The sequence below is a fragment of the Poromitra crassiceps genome (assembly GCF_964638095.1).
Source record: "Poromitra crassiceps genome assembly, chromosome: 23".
Taxonomy (NCBI): Eukaryota; Metazoa; Chordata; class Actinopteri; order Beryciformes; family Melamphaidae; genus Poromitra; species Poromitra crassiceps.
In genome coordinates this window covers 8,986,247-9,003,053 of record NC_139639.1, presented here as the reverse complement: position 1 = coordinate 9,003,053, position 16,807 = coordinate 8,986,247, and the positions used below count along the sequence as shown (strand labels likewise).

The 16,807-nt window shown below is 44.1% G+C and overlaps 1 protein-coding gene across 1 annotated transcript; it reads right to left on the bottom strand.

The window, feature by feature from the left end:
- Positions 1-1,488: 1,488 nt before the first annotated feature.
- LOC310797144 (myosin-7-like) lies at positions 1,489-15,387 on the bottom strand (the record flags this gene model as incomplete). Its single annotated transcript, XM_083659454.1, has 37 exons — positions 1,489-1,509; positions 1,780-1,914; positions 2,008-2,103; positions 2,197-2,301; positions 2,386-2,682; positions 2,872-3,075; positions 3,170-3,478; positions 3,671-3,795; positions 3,904-4,069; positions 4,233-4,416; positions 4,534-4,730; positions 4,817-4,935; positions 5,026-5,152; positions 5,324-5,713; positions 5,815-5,905; positions 6,017-6,162; positions 6,268-6,444; positions 6,532-6,774; positions 6,855-7,110; positions 7,211-7,347; positions 7,432-7,555; positions 7,633-7,838; positions 7,937-8,000; positions 8,084-8,403; positions 8,494-8,664; positions 8,759-8,908; positions 9,106-9,224; positions 9,340-9,478; positions 10,555-10,658; positions 11,504-11,602; positions 11,703-11,766; positions 11,884-11,976; positions 12,528-12,627; positions 12,752-12,779; positions 12,892-13,048; positions 13,496-13,639; positions 15,187-15,387. 37 exons carry the CDS (start codon positions 15,385-15,387, stop codon positions 1,489-1,491), a joined length of 5,808 nt encoding a protein of 1,935 aa, XP_083515580.1.
- Positions 15,388-16,807: the final 1,420 nt, after the last annotated feature.

Here is a 16,807-nt window from a genome sequence, read left to right as displayed (position 1 = left end):
CCCTCCCTCCTCCTCCCTCCCTCCCTCCTCCTGCCCCCCTCCCTCCTCCTCCTCCCTCCTCCTCCCTCCCCCTCCCTCCCTCCTTCCGTACCTCCTCCCCCCCTCCAATCATTGGATCAGTCTCCAGCAACAGCAACACTGCACTTCACCGAGGCTATGATGGCAGACAGGTAAGGATAGCAGCACTCCCATTTGAGGAGAACACCAACTCTGACAGGAGGTCATTCCTCTGAATATACTTTCATCTAATTTAAAGGATTTTGCCAAAGACTCCATGTTGGGAAATGTAAGTCCATGAAAACTGAACAGCACAAACTTTGGCCAGTACACATAATCACTGTTTGAGAACGGAAACGGAAAACTGAATTATACTGTATCGTGAAATACAACACGGCCGGTTCAAAATGTGAACACCAAGTCGATGAAATATAAATGTGGGGAATATGGACTACGTATTTAAATACTGATTCTTTGAAATCCTCCCTAGTTCTGTGGAGGAATAGGCAGAGTTGGCGCTAGACAGGGATTGAGGAAGACCAGCTGCAAGTGATGAGGCCTGGCATTAGGAGAGGCCTGGGTGGGACCAGTGATGAGGCCTGGCATTAGGAGAGGCCTGGGTGGGACCAGTGCTTTATTACGACCTTGAGGCCCTGGCTCTGCTGCTTTCTTTCCCAGTCTATTTTCAGAAGCAGAGATTAGTTTGATCTGTGGCTATTTGAGCTATCCTCACCTCACCTTTCACATTCTTAAACCAGGCCCAACCCCTCCTGCGCCCAACCACTTCTAATCCCTGCTCCCACGCCAGACAACATCATTTTGATCTTAATCTCAGTCAGTCCCACCCGACAACACTGAATTCAGCTTAATGCTTAATCTCAGTCAGTCTCACCCGACAACACTGAATTCAGTTTAACATCATTTTGATGTTAATCTCAGTCAGTCCCACCCGACAACACTGAATTCAGTTTAACATCATTTTGATGTTAATCTCAGTCAGTCCCACCCGACAACACTGAATTCAGTTTAACATCATTTTGATGTTAATCTCAATCAGTCCCACCTGACAACACTGAATTCAGATTCATGGAAATCAAATACACTTCTTCTGTGTTTTGTTCAGTTCACTGATTGCAGTAATTTGACCAACTAGGCATCAAGTGCGCTACACATGTTCGATTCCCTGATATATATATAAATTGGGAATGACAGAATAACATACAAATGATACTGAGGAGTTGATGAGAATTAATATCTAGTTTAGTCTGTCCACTATTGCTTGAAATAGCTGTACTGTAGCTGTATTACATATACATTTAAATAGACATTTGGATAAAGTGAAACAGTATTTCTTTCAGAATGTTCTATTGGCTCACAGACAAAATGAAGGATACAATATTGTGCGATAGCTTGATGCGAGTTTATTCAATGACTACAGGAGGTGAATGGTGAGAGTAGAGGGGGGTCTACTATGCAGCAGGATCCAAAGCTTCACTCCTCATCAAAAGCTTTCTGTGGTGACAAGGGATGTTGGGAAGAAAGAAAAGGAGAATCAGCCGTTGAGTTTTCTATTGTTTTAACAGATTCATATCACTTCTAAACATATCCATCAAGAGACTATGATACACTAAACTGGACAGCACAATAATTGTATGTACCAAAACATATTTGTGAATATGTGAATAGCAAAGCATTATAGAGTTAAGAACAGCCAATAGAGTGTGTGTCAGTATGTGTCTGGGTCAGATGCTGTGAATCTTCTGCAGAGTACATGCTACTGACCTTTGACCCCACATCGCGGCTCTTGGCACGCATCTTGTTGACCTGAGACTCGGCGATGTCGGCCCTCTCCTCAGCCTCGTCCAGCTCGTGCTGCACCTTTCGGAACTTGCCCAGATGAACGTTAGCCTGTTCCTCCTGTTGAAGGAAAAAACCAAGCAAATATAATGGCATACACAGTATACCAGAGCAAGAAGCCTTATGGAAACTACTCCTCGTATCTGCACTTACAGCATCCTCAGCAGTTTTCTTATAGGCTTTGACTTTCAGCTGCAGCTTGTCAACCAGATCTTGGAGTCGTGCAACATTCTTACGGTCCTCCTCAGTCTGTGAAAATTAAGAGACAAAGATGTACCGTTTATTTCCGGCATGAAATGTACCTGCTGTGTGTAAGGATCGAGGAAGCTACAAGCTACACACCTGGTAGGTAAGCTCCTTGATGCGGCGCTCATATTTGCGGAAGCCTTTCACAGATTCACTGCTTTTCTTCTGTTCCAGTTCCACCTCGTTTTCCAGCTCCCTCACCTGCCATTTACACTAGTTAATGGCATTCTGCAATTCCAAATCAGGTACTTAATTGCTAGACAAAATGTGGGAAGAAGTTCTCACCCTGGTCTCAAGCTTCTGCAGCTGCTTCTTGCCCCCCTTCAAGGCGATCTGTTCAGCCTCATCCAGACGATGCTGCAGGTCCTTGATGGTTTGCTCCATGTTCTTCTTCATACGCTCCAGGTGAGCGCTGGTGTCCTGCTCTTTCTTCAGCTCCTCTGCCATCATGGCAGCATCAGTGATGGCCTTCTTGGCCTTTTCTTCAGCATTTCTGCACTCCTGCACTGCTTCCTCCACTTCAGACTGAAGCTGGGATGAGTCGGCCTCCAGCTTCTTCTTGGTGTTTATCAGGCTGGTGTTCTATCCATTACACATGACATGGCATTATATAAGTCACTATACATATCCATTACACATGACATGGCATTATATAAGTCACTATACATATCCATTACACATGACATGGCATTATATAAGTCACTATACATACAGGGCAAAACAGGAAAAAAGCACACAATATGTAAATTCAAAGTTTAGTGTCTGTCATACCTGTGAGTGCAGTAGCTGCACCCTCTCACTAACATCCAGAAGCTCTTGCTCAGCAAGTTTGCGTCCCCTCTCAGTTTGCTCTAAAGCAGACCTCAGTTCCTCCAGTTCAGCTTGCATCAGGTTGTTGCGTCTCTCAACCATGGCAATGTTCTCCTTAAGATCATCATTGGCTCGAAGAGATTCGTCAAGTTGAAGTTGAGCATCCTTGAAATGTTTTAAAAGCCTTGAGTTAGATAGAAAGCTCCCGTGATGAAGAATTCACGAAACTACTTTTTGCTAAATAAATTGCCCCTTTTACCTTCAGGTGAGCGTGAACAGACTTGAGTTGTTTCTGGGCCTCAGCTGCCTGCCTGTTGGCCTGGCTTAGCTGGATCTCCATCTCATTGAGGTCTCCCTCCATCTTCTTCTTCAGGCGGAGGGCCTCGTTCCTGCTGCGTGCCTCTGCCTCCAAAGAGCTGTGCAGAGTGTCAATGGTCCTCTGCATATTCTTCTTACTCTGATCCATCTCCTCATCTTTCTCTGACAGCTTACGTTCAATATCAGACTTGATCTGGTTGAACTCAAGCTGGGCTCTGAGAATTTTACCCTCCTCATGCTCAAGGGAGCCCTAGGATGGACATCGAAAGTTAGTCAAACCAGATATCTTAAACATTGTTACAGTGTTGTCATTATTACTAGTAGTAAATAGCAATTAAATTAAACATGTTCACTGAATTTGTGGAAGTGAAGATGTAACGCAGATGTAATGCACACTTCACACAAGGCAAGCACACAAACTTCCCTACAATTTCACTCTTACTTCTGCCTCCTCAAGAGCAGCTTGAATCTCACTCTTCTCCTGCTCCAGCTGCTTACGGACCTTCTCCAACTCATGAACAGTTTTTCCTCCCTCACCAAGTTGCTCAGTAAGGTCAGACATCTCCTCTGTTTATAGAAGCAAATGCATTTAGACGCCTTAGTTGGCGGGTACCAGTAACATGCAATTTGTATGCATTGCCTGCACAAAAAATATATTCTGAGTAACAGATTTACCTTGTAGGTTCTTGTTCTCTCTCTTCAGGGTCTCCAGATGGTCCAGAGATTCTTCATAGGAGTTCTTCAGTTTGAAGAGCTCCGTGCTCAGAGACCTGGCCTCCTTCTGGCAGCTCTCCAACTCACACTGAGATTCCTCATATTTCTGCTTCCACTCAGATAGGACCTAGATGTGAAGAAGCCGTTTGTAAGATTTCACGCTTTTTATGTATGAAGCTACATGTAGGTTGTTTAGCCAGAGTATGACCGTTCATGGGAGGCAGCAAAGTCTGTGAAAACTTCAAGGTGAATGTAGAAATAACACTTGATGATGATACATAATTCTATACTTTGTCAAAGTTTCTTTGCTTCTTGTCCAGGGTGGCAGCAGCAGCATTAGACCTCTCCACATCCACCATGAGATCTTCAATCTCATTCTGGAGCCTGTGTTTGGTCTTCTCCAGAGAGGAACATTTTGCATTCACTGCTTCAACAGCTTCCTCAGCATCCTGGAGACGCTGAGCCAGCTTCTTTCTGGATTATCAATGAATATCATTTATTTAGGTTGGTTTGCTGCTGTACTGTAGTATGCAGAGTAGTTCATGTAAGCCTTTACAAAATGTGTATAAGCAATTAAGGTTTGTCCCTCACTTTGCCTCCTCCAGTTCCTCGGTCCTCTGGATGGCATCAGTTTCGTACTTGGTTCTCCACTGAGCCACCTCAGAGTTAGCCTTGGACATGCCACGCTGGAGTTCAGCCTTGGCCTCCTGTTCCTCCTCATACTGCTCCCTCAGCAGGTCACAGTCATGACGAGAAGACTGAATGGCATGGGCCAATGCATTCTTCGCCTGGTTGAATACAGATAATGTGGGTATTTCGCATGAACAGACTATATAGTTGAGATAATGAGAAATTATAACAGTTTAGTTTATACCTTGACTTCCTCCTCCAGTTGTCTTTTTAGATCTTCAAGTTGTTGATTGTAGGAATTCTTTCCTCTGGTTAGCTGAGAAACAAGAGATTCTTTCTCTTCCAGCTGTCTAGAAAACTCACCTGCAAAGTCAAGATTTAGGCTGTAAAACCATATTATTCTACCACATTAAGCTGGTTTATTATTCCAGCTGGAAAGAACATAACACTGACCGTTCTCAGCTTGAAGCTTGGCCTTCTGCGTGGTGAAATCATTCAGGGATCTTTGGTATTCATCACACTTGCTCCTGTATTCATTCATTTGGTCCTCCATAGTTCTGCTGACCTTCTCCACGTTGGTCTTCAAAATAAATGCACCATAGTTCACAGCTCATCGCGTACTATTCATAATAATGGTACATGACTTCTCTGTATTTCAATTCAAACAATTCAAACCAGGATCTCTTGCTGACACTTGGTGCCGCGAATATGTTAAATTGCCTAGGGCAGCATTATGTCTAGGTGTACTTACCTTAGACTTAACAATGTGTTCCATACTGGAGATCACATCATCCAGCTCCAGTCTGAGCTCACTCTTCTCCTTCTCCAGTTTCTGCTTGACTCTCTGCAGGTTGTCAATCTGCTCCCCCAGGTCAGAAACACTGTCGGCTTGTTTCTTCCTGAGCGTGGCAGCAGTGGTTTCGTGCTGCAGAGTGGCCTCTTCAAGGTCTCTGCGGAGTTTCTGGAACTCAGCCTCCCTCTTCTTGTTCATCTCTATCTGGGCAGATGTTGCTCCACCAGACTCCTCCAGCCTCTCGCTGATCTCCTCCAGCTCTCTGGTTAAGTCTGCTCTCTGCTTCTCCACCTTGGCTCGGGCAGCTCGCTCTGCCTCAAGCTCCTCTTCCAGCTCCTCTACACGAGCCTATAGTGTCAGAAAATATATAAAATAAAATAAAAAGTTGTACTAATGTTTTGGGAAAAAATATTTTTCATTTGGACCTGATAGTTGATATATATTTTTACCTGCAGCTCTTTCAACTTTTTCTGGAGTTGAATGATTATGGACTGCTCATCTTCAATCTTGCTGTTCAGCTGACTGACTTCAAAGTCCTTCCTGCATTATTTTGTTCAGCGTAAGGATTAAATGTTGCTTAATAAAAACAATCTGACAATGCAACAAGACTACTTTACTATTGTTTGTAACATAGTCATCATGAAATCATACTTTTTCAGGCGCTCCTCCAGCTGTTGCCTGTCATTTTCTAGATCCATGACATTCTCCTGGGTCAACTTTAAGTCTCCCTCCAGCTTCCTCTTAGCTCTCTCAAGGTCCATTCGAACCTTTTTTTCTTGCTCAAGTGATCCTTCCAGCTGCAACGGCCCAATAGTGACAAATTGTATACATTAATTGACCATAGATGACAATTAAATAATCCAATCCCATCAAACTAGTTTCATTTTTATATGGATTCTCACATCATCCACTTGCTGCTCCAGCTTGGTCTTGAGCTTGGTCAGAGTGTTGACTTTGTCTTCTTCACTCTGCAGGTCATCCAGTGTTTGCTGATGAGCTTCCTGTAAGGCCTTCTTCTCCTTGGTCAGCTTGGCGATGATTTCATCCAGAGAAGCCATTTCCTCAGTCATGTTCTTTACCTGTGAACCAAGAATAAAGATATTACTAATTGCTGCATTGAGTTGTTGAGGGGTGTCAGAAAGAGGTTGGTTTGGTATGTGCCATACCTTGTTCTCAGTGGCATGCTTCTCTTTCTCCACCTTAGCCAGAGTTAACTCCAAGTCATCAATGTCTTTTTTCAACTCAGAACACTCATCCTCCAGCTTCCTCTTCTTGGCAGTCAGTTCAGCATTCATCTCCTCCTCATCTTCAAGTCTCTCAGAGAGCTCTTTGGCTTTTGCTTCCATCTGAATTTTGTTTTTGATCAGCCCCTCACATCTGTCCTCTGCATCACAGAGCTTATCTTGCTCCTACCAAACATTTCATATTATTAACATTTTATACCAATATGGTTTTCATAAGAATACTAAATTTTTAGTGCTGTTCTCACCGATTGCACTTGGAGCTCCAGGTCATTCTTCTCTTGGAGAAAAGAGACCATTTTCTCCTCTAGTTCCTTCCTACGAGCCTCAGACTTTGCGTAGGCTTCTTTCAACTTGAGGAATTCTTCCTTCATGTTGGCCATCTCCTTCTCTGCTTCAGCAGATCTCAACAGAGGTTTGATCTTGAAGTACAGCTTCATCCAGGGCCAATTCTTGACCACCATGAAAGCACGGACGTTCCACTGGATCACCAGTAATGCATCCCTCGAAGAAAATTATGAAATTAAATTAAAATTCTTTCAGTAAATTTACAAATCACAGAAATATAATTATTTGAATCGCTTGTGCTGTAATTGAAAGATACCTGCGTTCCACCATCTTCTGATATTCAATACGAGACAAGAGGCCACGGGATCTGGCCTGGATACCAGTGATGATTTTGGACAGACGCTCGTCTCTCATCTCCTCCAGCAGACCCAGCAAACCAGCCTTGAAGAACACCTGACAACAGCAACCATCTTCTACAACCTCTACCAGAATCTCATGTTTCACTTTTTCCAATATCAGTATAACATTAAACTATACCTTGGTATGTCCAAACTTGTATTGATTATGATCAATATCCAGAGAGCCAAGTAGTTTCTCAGCTCCTTTCCTGCTGTCAATGAACTGGCCCTCAGGGATGGCAGCAGGGTTCAGGATGCGATATCTGTAATGTCAATAGTGAAAATTTTTATTTCAGGTGTCTTATTGCTATAATGATATCTCACTTTCATTAGATCATACCTCTGTCTGAAATCTCCATAGAGGATCCTGTTGGGGAAGCCCTTTCTGCAGATCCTGATGCCTTCCAGCACACCGTTGCAGCGTAGCTGGTGCATCACCAGAGGGTTCTCCATGGCCCCAGGATTCTTGGTCTCATTGGGGATGATGCAGCGTACAAAGTGAGGGTGAGTAGACCTCAGGTTGGTCATCAGCTTGTTCAGGTTCTCCTATTATATGGTAGAATATGTACTATTAGTATGTGTGTACTGCTGTCTTTCTATCTATGTGTGAAATAGCATACCCAGGGATCAAAGTAGCTATATACCCGATGTAAAGCAGACACTGTTTGGAAAGATGATCCCTTCTTCTTCTTCTCTTTTTTGGGGGTGCTATCGGCTGTTCAGGAAAAATGATGCAAACTTAGAACCTTAGAGACAAAATAATTGTTGTAATCTCCAAACAAAATATTCACTCCAGGGTACCTGATTCTGCCCCAGCATAGCCGACAAAAAGGGTGGAAAGTAGCTTTAGGGAAGACTTTTGGTACAATCCCACCACAGTCTCATTTAGGGGATCCTTGTTCTTCACCAGCCAGTTGACGATATTGTAATCAACAGTGCCAGCATAGTGAACCAGGGAGAAATGGGCCTCTGGTTTCCCCTTGATCATCCTGGGCTTCTGGAAGTTGATGGATTTCCCCAGGTGGTTGTCATATAGCTTTGCTTTAAAGGTGGCATCACTGGCCTTGGGGAACATGCACTCCTCTTCAAGGATGGACATGATACCCATGGGCTGAGGAGAAAATAATGGAATTCAGTAGAATAGGTCATGTAACTTGATTATATCTATATATTTTTTTCCTAAATCATCTCAATATCTCACCTTTTCAATCAGGTCAATACAGGCCTGCAAGTCCATACCAAAGTCTATGAAAGTCCATTCAATGCCCTCTTTCTTGTACTCTTCTTGCTCCAGAACAAACATGTGGTGGTTGAAAAACTGTTGCAGTTTTTCATTGGTGAAGTTGATGCAGATCTGCTCAAAGCTGTTGAACTGTAATCACATAAATGTTGTTTAGATATTCCCATACATACAGTATGTCATTGAAAGGAAGATTGCTTTATTGTGTGCTCATTGGTACGCTCACATCAAAGATCTCAAATCCAGCGATGTCCAGCACACCGATAAAGTACTGGCGAGGCTGCTTGGTCTCCAGTGACTGGTTGATTCTCACCACCATCCACAGGAACATCTTCTCATAAACAGCTTTGGATAGAGCTCCAACAGCGTAGGTCACCTATTTAACACCATTTGAAATTCAATGTAAATAGATCCATTTTTGATCCAGCCACTGCAGGGCTAGTCATTCAGAGTCCATCAAATTTTTTATTTAATTATTTTATGATGTATGGAACTTTCTTTCAAGACTATATCCATAGCCACTAGGGGGTTCATTTACCTGGGCTACAGTTTGCCCCTTGGTGACCGACTCACCTGGGCTACAGTTTGTCCCTTGGTGACCCACTCATTTCCAACTTTCACTCTTGGATGACAGAGAGACTTGATGAGGTCGGCAGAGTTCAGGCACATCAGATAAGATACTTTGTCAGCATCTGCAAAAGAAAAGAAACACTTACAAACCATCGGGCTTAATTAGGCCCTCGTTGTGTGGGTTTGGCTTTGAGCCCCGCCTCTCTCTCTTTCTCTCTCTCTCTCTCTCTCTCTCACCCTCGGTGCCGTCAGCCTCTGCCTGCTCCTCTCGCTGCCTCTGTTTGAACCTCATGTTGCCGTGGTGCATGATGGCTCCAGTCATCTTGTAGATGCTGTTCTTCTCCTCTTGTGTGAAGCCCAGCACATCAAAGGCACTCTAGAGGGAAGCATGGGTTACATTGTGTCCATGTCAGAACCACTCTAGAGGGAAGCATGGGTTACATTGTGTCCATGTCAGAACCACTCTAGATGGAAGCATGGGTTACATTGTGTCCATGTCAGAACCACTCTAGATGGAAGCATGGGTTACATTGTGTCCATGTCAGAACCACTCTAGATGGAAGCATGGGTTACATTGTGTCCATGTCAGAACCACTCTAGAGGGAAGCATGGGTTACATTGTGTCCATGTCAGAACCACTCTAGAGGCAAGCATGGGTTACAGTGTGTCCATGTCAGAACCACTCTAGAGGGAAGCATGGGTTACATTGTGTCCATGTCAGAACCACTCTAGAGGGAAGCATGGGTTACATTGTGTCCATGTCAGAACCACTCTAGAGGGAAGCATGGGTTACATTGTGTCCATGTCAGAACCACTCTAGAGGGAAGCATGGGTTACAGTGTGTCCATGTCAGAACCACTCTAGAGGGAAGCATGGGTTACATTGTGTCCATGTCAGAACCGCTCTAGAGGGAAGCATGGGTTACATTGTGTCCATGTCAGAACCCTTATCTCTATCTGTCACAAATAGCCTGATTTTAAGAAACAAAACACTCATCTTATACTTAGCACTTGTAAACTTGAATGAATATTCTGCTGTCACCATACAATGGAAGTGGATACGGCTCATTTACTTGATAGCTTATTAAGATCCAATGCTATCATTATGAGTGTGCACAATTGATAAGCATGCCATAAAGAGCATTTTAAAAATGCAATGGGGATTATAAACATTGCTTGAGTTATAAATATAATGGAAGTGAATGAGGATCATTTACATCAATGTTTTATATGACTCAAACTATGACAGCTTTCATTTTGAAACATCATATCCCCTATTAATGTGTGACTGTTGAAGCTTTAAAAAGGTCTCAGATTTTATTTGAAAGATTCCCTTAATAGGCTACATGTGCTACATGCTACATGTGCAGTCATTTTAATAGGCTGAATCATTTTGGCCTCAAATCAAAGCTAAAGGATGAATTGTAAAAATAACAGTGAGTGAGAGCCTGACATCTGTTGCCATCAGTTCTTCTGTATCGTCGATGGAGGCCACTTGGGTTTCCCCCTGGGAGATGAAGGCGTAGTCGTAGGGATTATTTGTGACCAGCAGCATTTCTGGAAGACAGAGGGAGTGAGACGGGGTCAGACAGAGGGAGTGAGACGGGGTCAGACAGAGGGAGTGAGACAGGGTCAGACAGAGGGAGTGAGACAGGGTCAGACAGAGGGAGTGAGACGGGGTCAGACAGAGGGAGTGAGACAGGGTCAGACAGAGGGAGTGAGACGGGGTCAGTCAGAGGGAGTGAGACAGGGTCAGACAGAGGGAGTGAGACAGGGTCAGACAGAGGGAGTGAGACAGGGTCAGACAGAGGGAGGGAGTGAGACAGGGTCAGACAGAGGGAGTGAGACGGGGTCAGACAGAGGGAGTGAGACGGGGTCAGACAGAGGGAGTGAGACGGGGTCAGACAGAGGGAGTGAGACAGGGTCAGACAGAGGGAGTGAGACGGGGTCAGACAGAGGGAGTGAGACGGGGTCAGACAGAGGGAGTGAGACGGGGTCAGACAGAGGGAGTGAGACAGGGTCAGACAGAGGGAGAGAGACAGGGTCAGACAGAGGGAGAGAGACGGGGTCAGTCAGAGGGAGTGAGACAGGGTCAGACAGAGGGAGAGAGACGGGGTCAGACAGAGGGAGAGAGACGGGGTCAGTCAGAGGGAGTGAGACAGGGTCAGACAGAGGGAGTGAGACAGGGTCAGACAGAGGGAGTGAGACAGGGTCAGAGAGAGGGCGTGAGATGGGGTCAGACAGAGAAACGGACAGATAGACATGCCACCACAATACAGGGCCAGTCATAGCGATGGTATCACTATTTTGTTTCCATGCTATTTTTCCTTTCTATTTTATTTATTTATTTTCAATGTTGTTTTCTTACTGAGTGAGCAAAGAAACCACTGCACTGTACTAACCCAGAAGTTCAGGCTTCTTGTTGGACAGGATCTGGTAGAAGATGTGATAGTCCCTCTCAGCCTTGAGCTGGAAGGTCACACGAGACTTCTCCAGAAGGTCTGACAAGAGAGTAGAGATATTGCCATGAGTTCAACTGTCTACAATTTGTAGCTTAAATGACAATTGTTACCAAGTATGACAAAAGGGTTTTGCTCTTACATGTCTCAATGTCAGCAGAGGCCAACTTTCCCCTCGTGTCAAAATGAATTCGGATGAATTTGCCCTGAAATGATAAATATTTATATACATTTCTATATAAAGTTATTTTGATTTCTGTTACTGTTTGACTGTGTGTTGCTGAGTACTGAATACAGATTATTTTTCCGTTATGGACACTCACAAATCTGGAAGAGTTGTCGTTCCTGATGGTCTTAGCATTACCAAAGGCCTCCAGAGCAGGGTTAGCCTGGATGATTTGATCCTCCAGGGTACCCTGTCAATGAGGAACATTGTGTAGGCTTAATTTATAATAACAACATGAAATGTAGTTTATTTGAGAGGAAACTTCATTTATATACTGTAAGATAAAGGGTAGTATAGATAGAAATGGAAAGAAAATGGAAACTACACTCCTGTGATTAAAGCTGAACTAGGCAACTTTGGCCCCAAGTGTAGGGCCATTATGATTTCAGCAAAACTGACAGAATCATGGAATGGAAAAAACGGAATTCAGGAGAAAAAATAAAACAGAATTTGTAAAAAAAAAATGAAAGGGGTTTCCTATGGCTCTACCTGAGTGGTAGTCGTGGGTGATCATGTTTTGAAAGTTTGAAGGACTTCATCTCAATGAGGGGGTGGGGGATGTGACGCTGTTCTCTGTGGCAGACCCCCTCAGTCATTTAGACAGATGAGATAACACAGGTATATTTTTAACATGAACATCTTGCCCAGTGCCGCTTTAAACTCAACCTGACTCTCCAACAATGTTAGCTGAGCATAACTCGTGTTATGTTACTAGCTGAATGGACAGAGCGTGAAAATTACCTTGTCTTTGGTGTCCTTTTTCATGCTTCCAGCTGCAATGCTGGCAAAGTATTGGATGACTCGCTTTGTGTTGACAGTCTTTCCTGCACCAGATTCTCCGCTGTAAATTGGTGACACAGTTACCGAATAACTACAGTGTTTTTATCATGACAAAATGTAGACTTAAGATTTATTTCAGTGCATGCGGTGCCATGGATGCTATTCCAGGGTCATATCTTACGTACGTGATCAGAATGGACTGGTTTTCGCGGTCTAGTAAGACAGGTGTGAGTACAATAGAGCTTTGTTAATATCAAAATTCGGCATATTTATGTGTGACAAAAGCTGACTAACACGGTAACGATCTAATCAATGATTAGGCTACCTGCCAACATGTACTGGTAGGCGTTGTCAGAGATGGAGAAGATGTGAGGAGGAGCTTCAGCCCTCTTCTTCCCTCTGTAGGCAACAACCACCTCTTGGTTGTAGACTGGCAGCCACTTGTAGGGGTTGATCGTCACACAGAACAGCCCAGAGTAGGTCTGAGAAGCACAGAAAGCAAACCATGCAAAGTACAGCAGGGGCAATAAGATACAGGGGCAATAAGATACAGGGGCAGGTACATTTCTCATTATTTCAGTAGCAGCGTTTAAAACGATCATTATTGTTATTTGATGGCTTGTAGAAGAGAAATAATGGATCCGCACACCACTGGAGCTCCCGTGTAGTTTATTTTCTTTTCTTTTTAAATATTGCATATTTTACTACATTGTACTCACATAGATCATCCATGCTGCGTAACGCTCTTTGAGGTTGAACAGCACAGCGGGCTCATGAAGGTGTACTCACATAGATCATCCATGCTGCGTAACGCTCTTTGAGGTTGAACAGCACAGCGGGCTCATGAAGGTGTACTCACATAGATCATCCATGCTGCGTAACGCTCTTTGAGGTTGAACAGCACAGCGGGCTCATGAAGGTGTACTCACATAGATCATCCATGCTGCGTAACGCTCTTTGAGGTTGAACAGCACAGCGGGCTCATGAAGGAAGGTCAGCATCGCCATGTCCTCAATCTTGTCAAACTTTGGAGGATTCTGTGGCAGAATCAGGGCCTCTTTGACGGTCACCGTCTAGGGACAAATTTGAGGATTTTTTTTTCTCTCCTTCCATGTTCATCACAACAACCAATAGTGTTTCCTGTTTCAACTTTCAAACAAACTGTTTGTTTTTCATACTCAACAGAGTTTACTGCGTAATGGTCCCATGTATGATTATAACGTAATTTGATTTTTACCTGCATGCGTTACCTTATTAACGCGGTCAACATTGCTTCTCCAATATTACAAAGTGTGCCAGATATTTCTTTTTATAGCTAGATGGTGCCAATGCCTAATTTCATCACTCATCTGTTTAATGTACTGACTGGAGACTCTTTAATTGCACCTATACTCTGGCGCCCATTTAGACTCACAGTCACACTCGCTCAAGGATACACGGTTGAAATCACACACAGAGATTTACACCTAGATTAACACTTCCATCCAGACAAGGACTCAAACATAGACACCCAAAGTCACATGCTGTGTGCTGCCACTACAACACAGACTGACCCTCCCACTACAACACAGACTGACCCTCCCACTACAACACAACACAGACTGACCCTCCCACTACAACACAGACTGACCCTCCCACTACAACACAGACTGACCCTCCCACTACAACACAGACTGACCCTCCTACTACAACACAGACTGACCCTCCCACTACAACACAACACAGACTGACCCTCCCACTACAACACAGACTGACCCTCCCACTACAACACAGACTGACCCTCCCACTACAACACAGACTGACCCTCCCACTACAACACAGACTGACCCTCCTACTACAACACAGACTGACCCTCCCACTACAACACAGACTGACCCTCCCACTACAACACAGACTGACCCTCCTACTACAACACAGACTGACCCTCCCACTACAACACAGACTGACCCTCCCACTACAACACAACACAGACTGACCCTCCTACTACAACACAGACTGACCCTCCCACTACAACACAGACTGACCCTCCCACTACAACACAGACTGACCCTCCCACTACAACAACACAGACTGACCCTCCCACTACAACACAGACTGACCCTCCCACTACAACACAGACTGAGCCTCCCACTACAACACAGACTGACCCCCTCCCACTACAACACAGACTGACCCTCCCACTACAACACAGACTGACCCTCCTACTACAACACAGACTGACCCTCCCACTACAACACAGACTGACCCTCCCACTACAACACAGACTGACCCTCCTACTACAACACAGACTGACCCTCCCACTACAACACAGACTGACCCCCTCCCACTACAACACAGACTGACCCTGGTAACCCACTTACCACAAATGACTGAATGGGTATAACATCAAACCATTGAGCGACCTCTGCTCTCACTCACAATGTCAAACTGTAAGTGATGTGATTTTATAGCTTTTGATATATTCATCTTGTATTTGTTTGACAGTAATGTTCCACTCTAGGTCCAATTGTACAGGGCATCTTGTTGTTTCAAATTGGTCCTCAAGATGGTGCTATAACAGTTAGCATGTGATGTCAACACTGAAATCTACATGTCTGAATTGTAAATGGTAAATCCTGACCTTCCCATTCTGTGTCTCCACAGTGACCGTGTCTCCCTCTCGGCTGGTGACCGATGCCTTCACAAACTCTTCCACTGCGTCGGGGACGAAGCATTCCTTCTTCATGTCGAAGAAACGAGTTGAGGCCTCCATCCGCTCTTTATCGGACTTCCTCAGGTACGGGGTAGCTAGCCCGAACACAGACATCTCTGCATCGCCCATGGCTGCACTGAGGTGACATAGACACAGTACGGAGGTTTAGGGCTTCACTCTGTCTCTACGATATCGCAACTTCTCCACCCATTTTGGGTCTTGCAAACTACATAGGAAAACATCGTTTTACGACCTCTTATCATTGTTATTTTGTGTGATTTCTATCAATCCAGCTACATCTAAAATATATTCTAAAGCTTCTTTTGCAAGGATCCATATGACCTTAAAGAAGAATTCTGTTTTTTTTACCACCTGGATTCGGTTTGATTACCATCAGCAGAAACCATAATCAGCTTTGATTGCCAACTAAAAATGAGGAATACGGGGGCATGTGAAATGCTTATATTTACGTCCTATAAATAGCTTATTTTCCGATGCAGCGGCTCATATCCTTATTATATCATACAGACAACGAGAAGATTAACGATGTATTAGCTTGGCGCAGTGTGTTCATCCTGGCTCTGCTGTTCTCTGTTTTCCCCCGCTCCTCAGATTCTAATGACGTTTATTCCGGACCGGCTCAAATAAATAGCTGCAACCATCGAATTCAAATGAATCGTCCATAATCTTGAAATCAGATAAATATCTGCTAGGCTAGGCTAGGCTAGGCTACATAACAAACTGGCTGCAAGTCAACTATGACCTGCCCTGGATGCTGCTTCTTCTTCTTCTGTTTGGTAATACGGCGGAACAGAAGAAGAAGAAGCACATCCAGGTGACTTGCTCTGTAGCCGTTATGTAGGCTAACATGGTAAAACACTGCTGATATTTATCTGCTTTTGAGAATACAGACGATTCATTTGATTTCAATGGCCGCCCGTATGGAATAACGTCATAATGGATTAGAAAATGAGCAACGGTGGAACGGGAGCTGCTATCTACCAACGTGACAGACAGCAAACAGAGCAGGAGGAGCCAGCTGCACCAAGGTAATACATGGTTCATTTCCTCGTCTGTATGATATACAGTAATAAGGATATGAGCCGCTGCGTCGGAAAACAAGCAATTTATAGGACGTAAATATAAAGATTTCACATGCCCCGCCCCCGTATTCCTCATTTTTAGCTGGCAATCAAAGCTGATGATCATTTCTGCTGATGCTAATCAAACCGAACTTCTCAGGGTGATTTAAAATCACATTTAAAGCTGGAAATAAGTCCAAAAAACAAACACACAAAATCCTCCTTTAATATGTCTTCATGTGCTACATAAGAACACATCAGCAATATTCCCTCCAAATAATTACAGCAGAATAATATGATACTGTAAAATCTTGTTGGAACTTACCGATGGCTTCAACTCAGACTTCAGTGTGTTCAGTACAGCTGCAGTGGGCAGGGAGGGAGCACTGTAAGTAAGAGATGATGGTTATAGTAAAACATCTGATTTAGTTAGAATCACTGAGTGACTGATGGAGATAGCAGGTCTC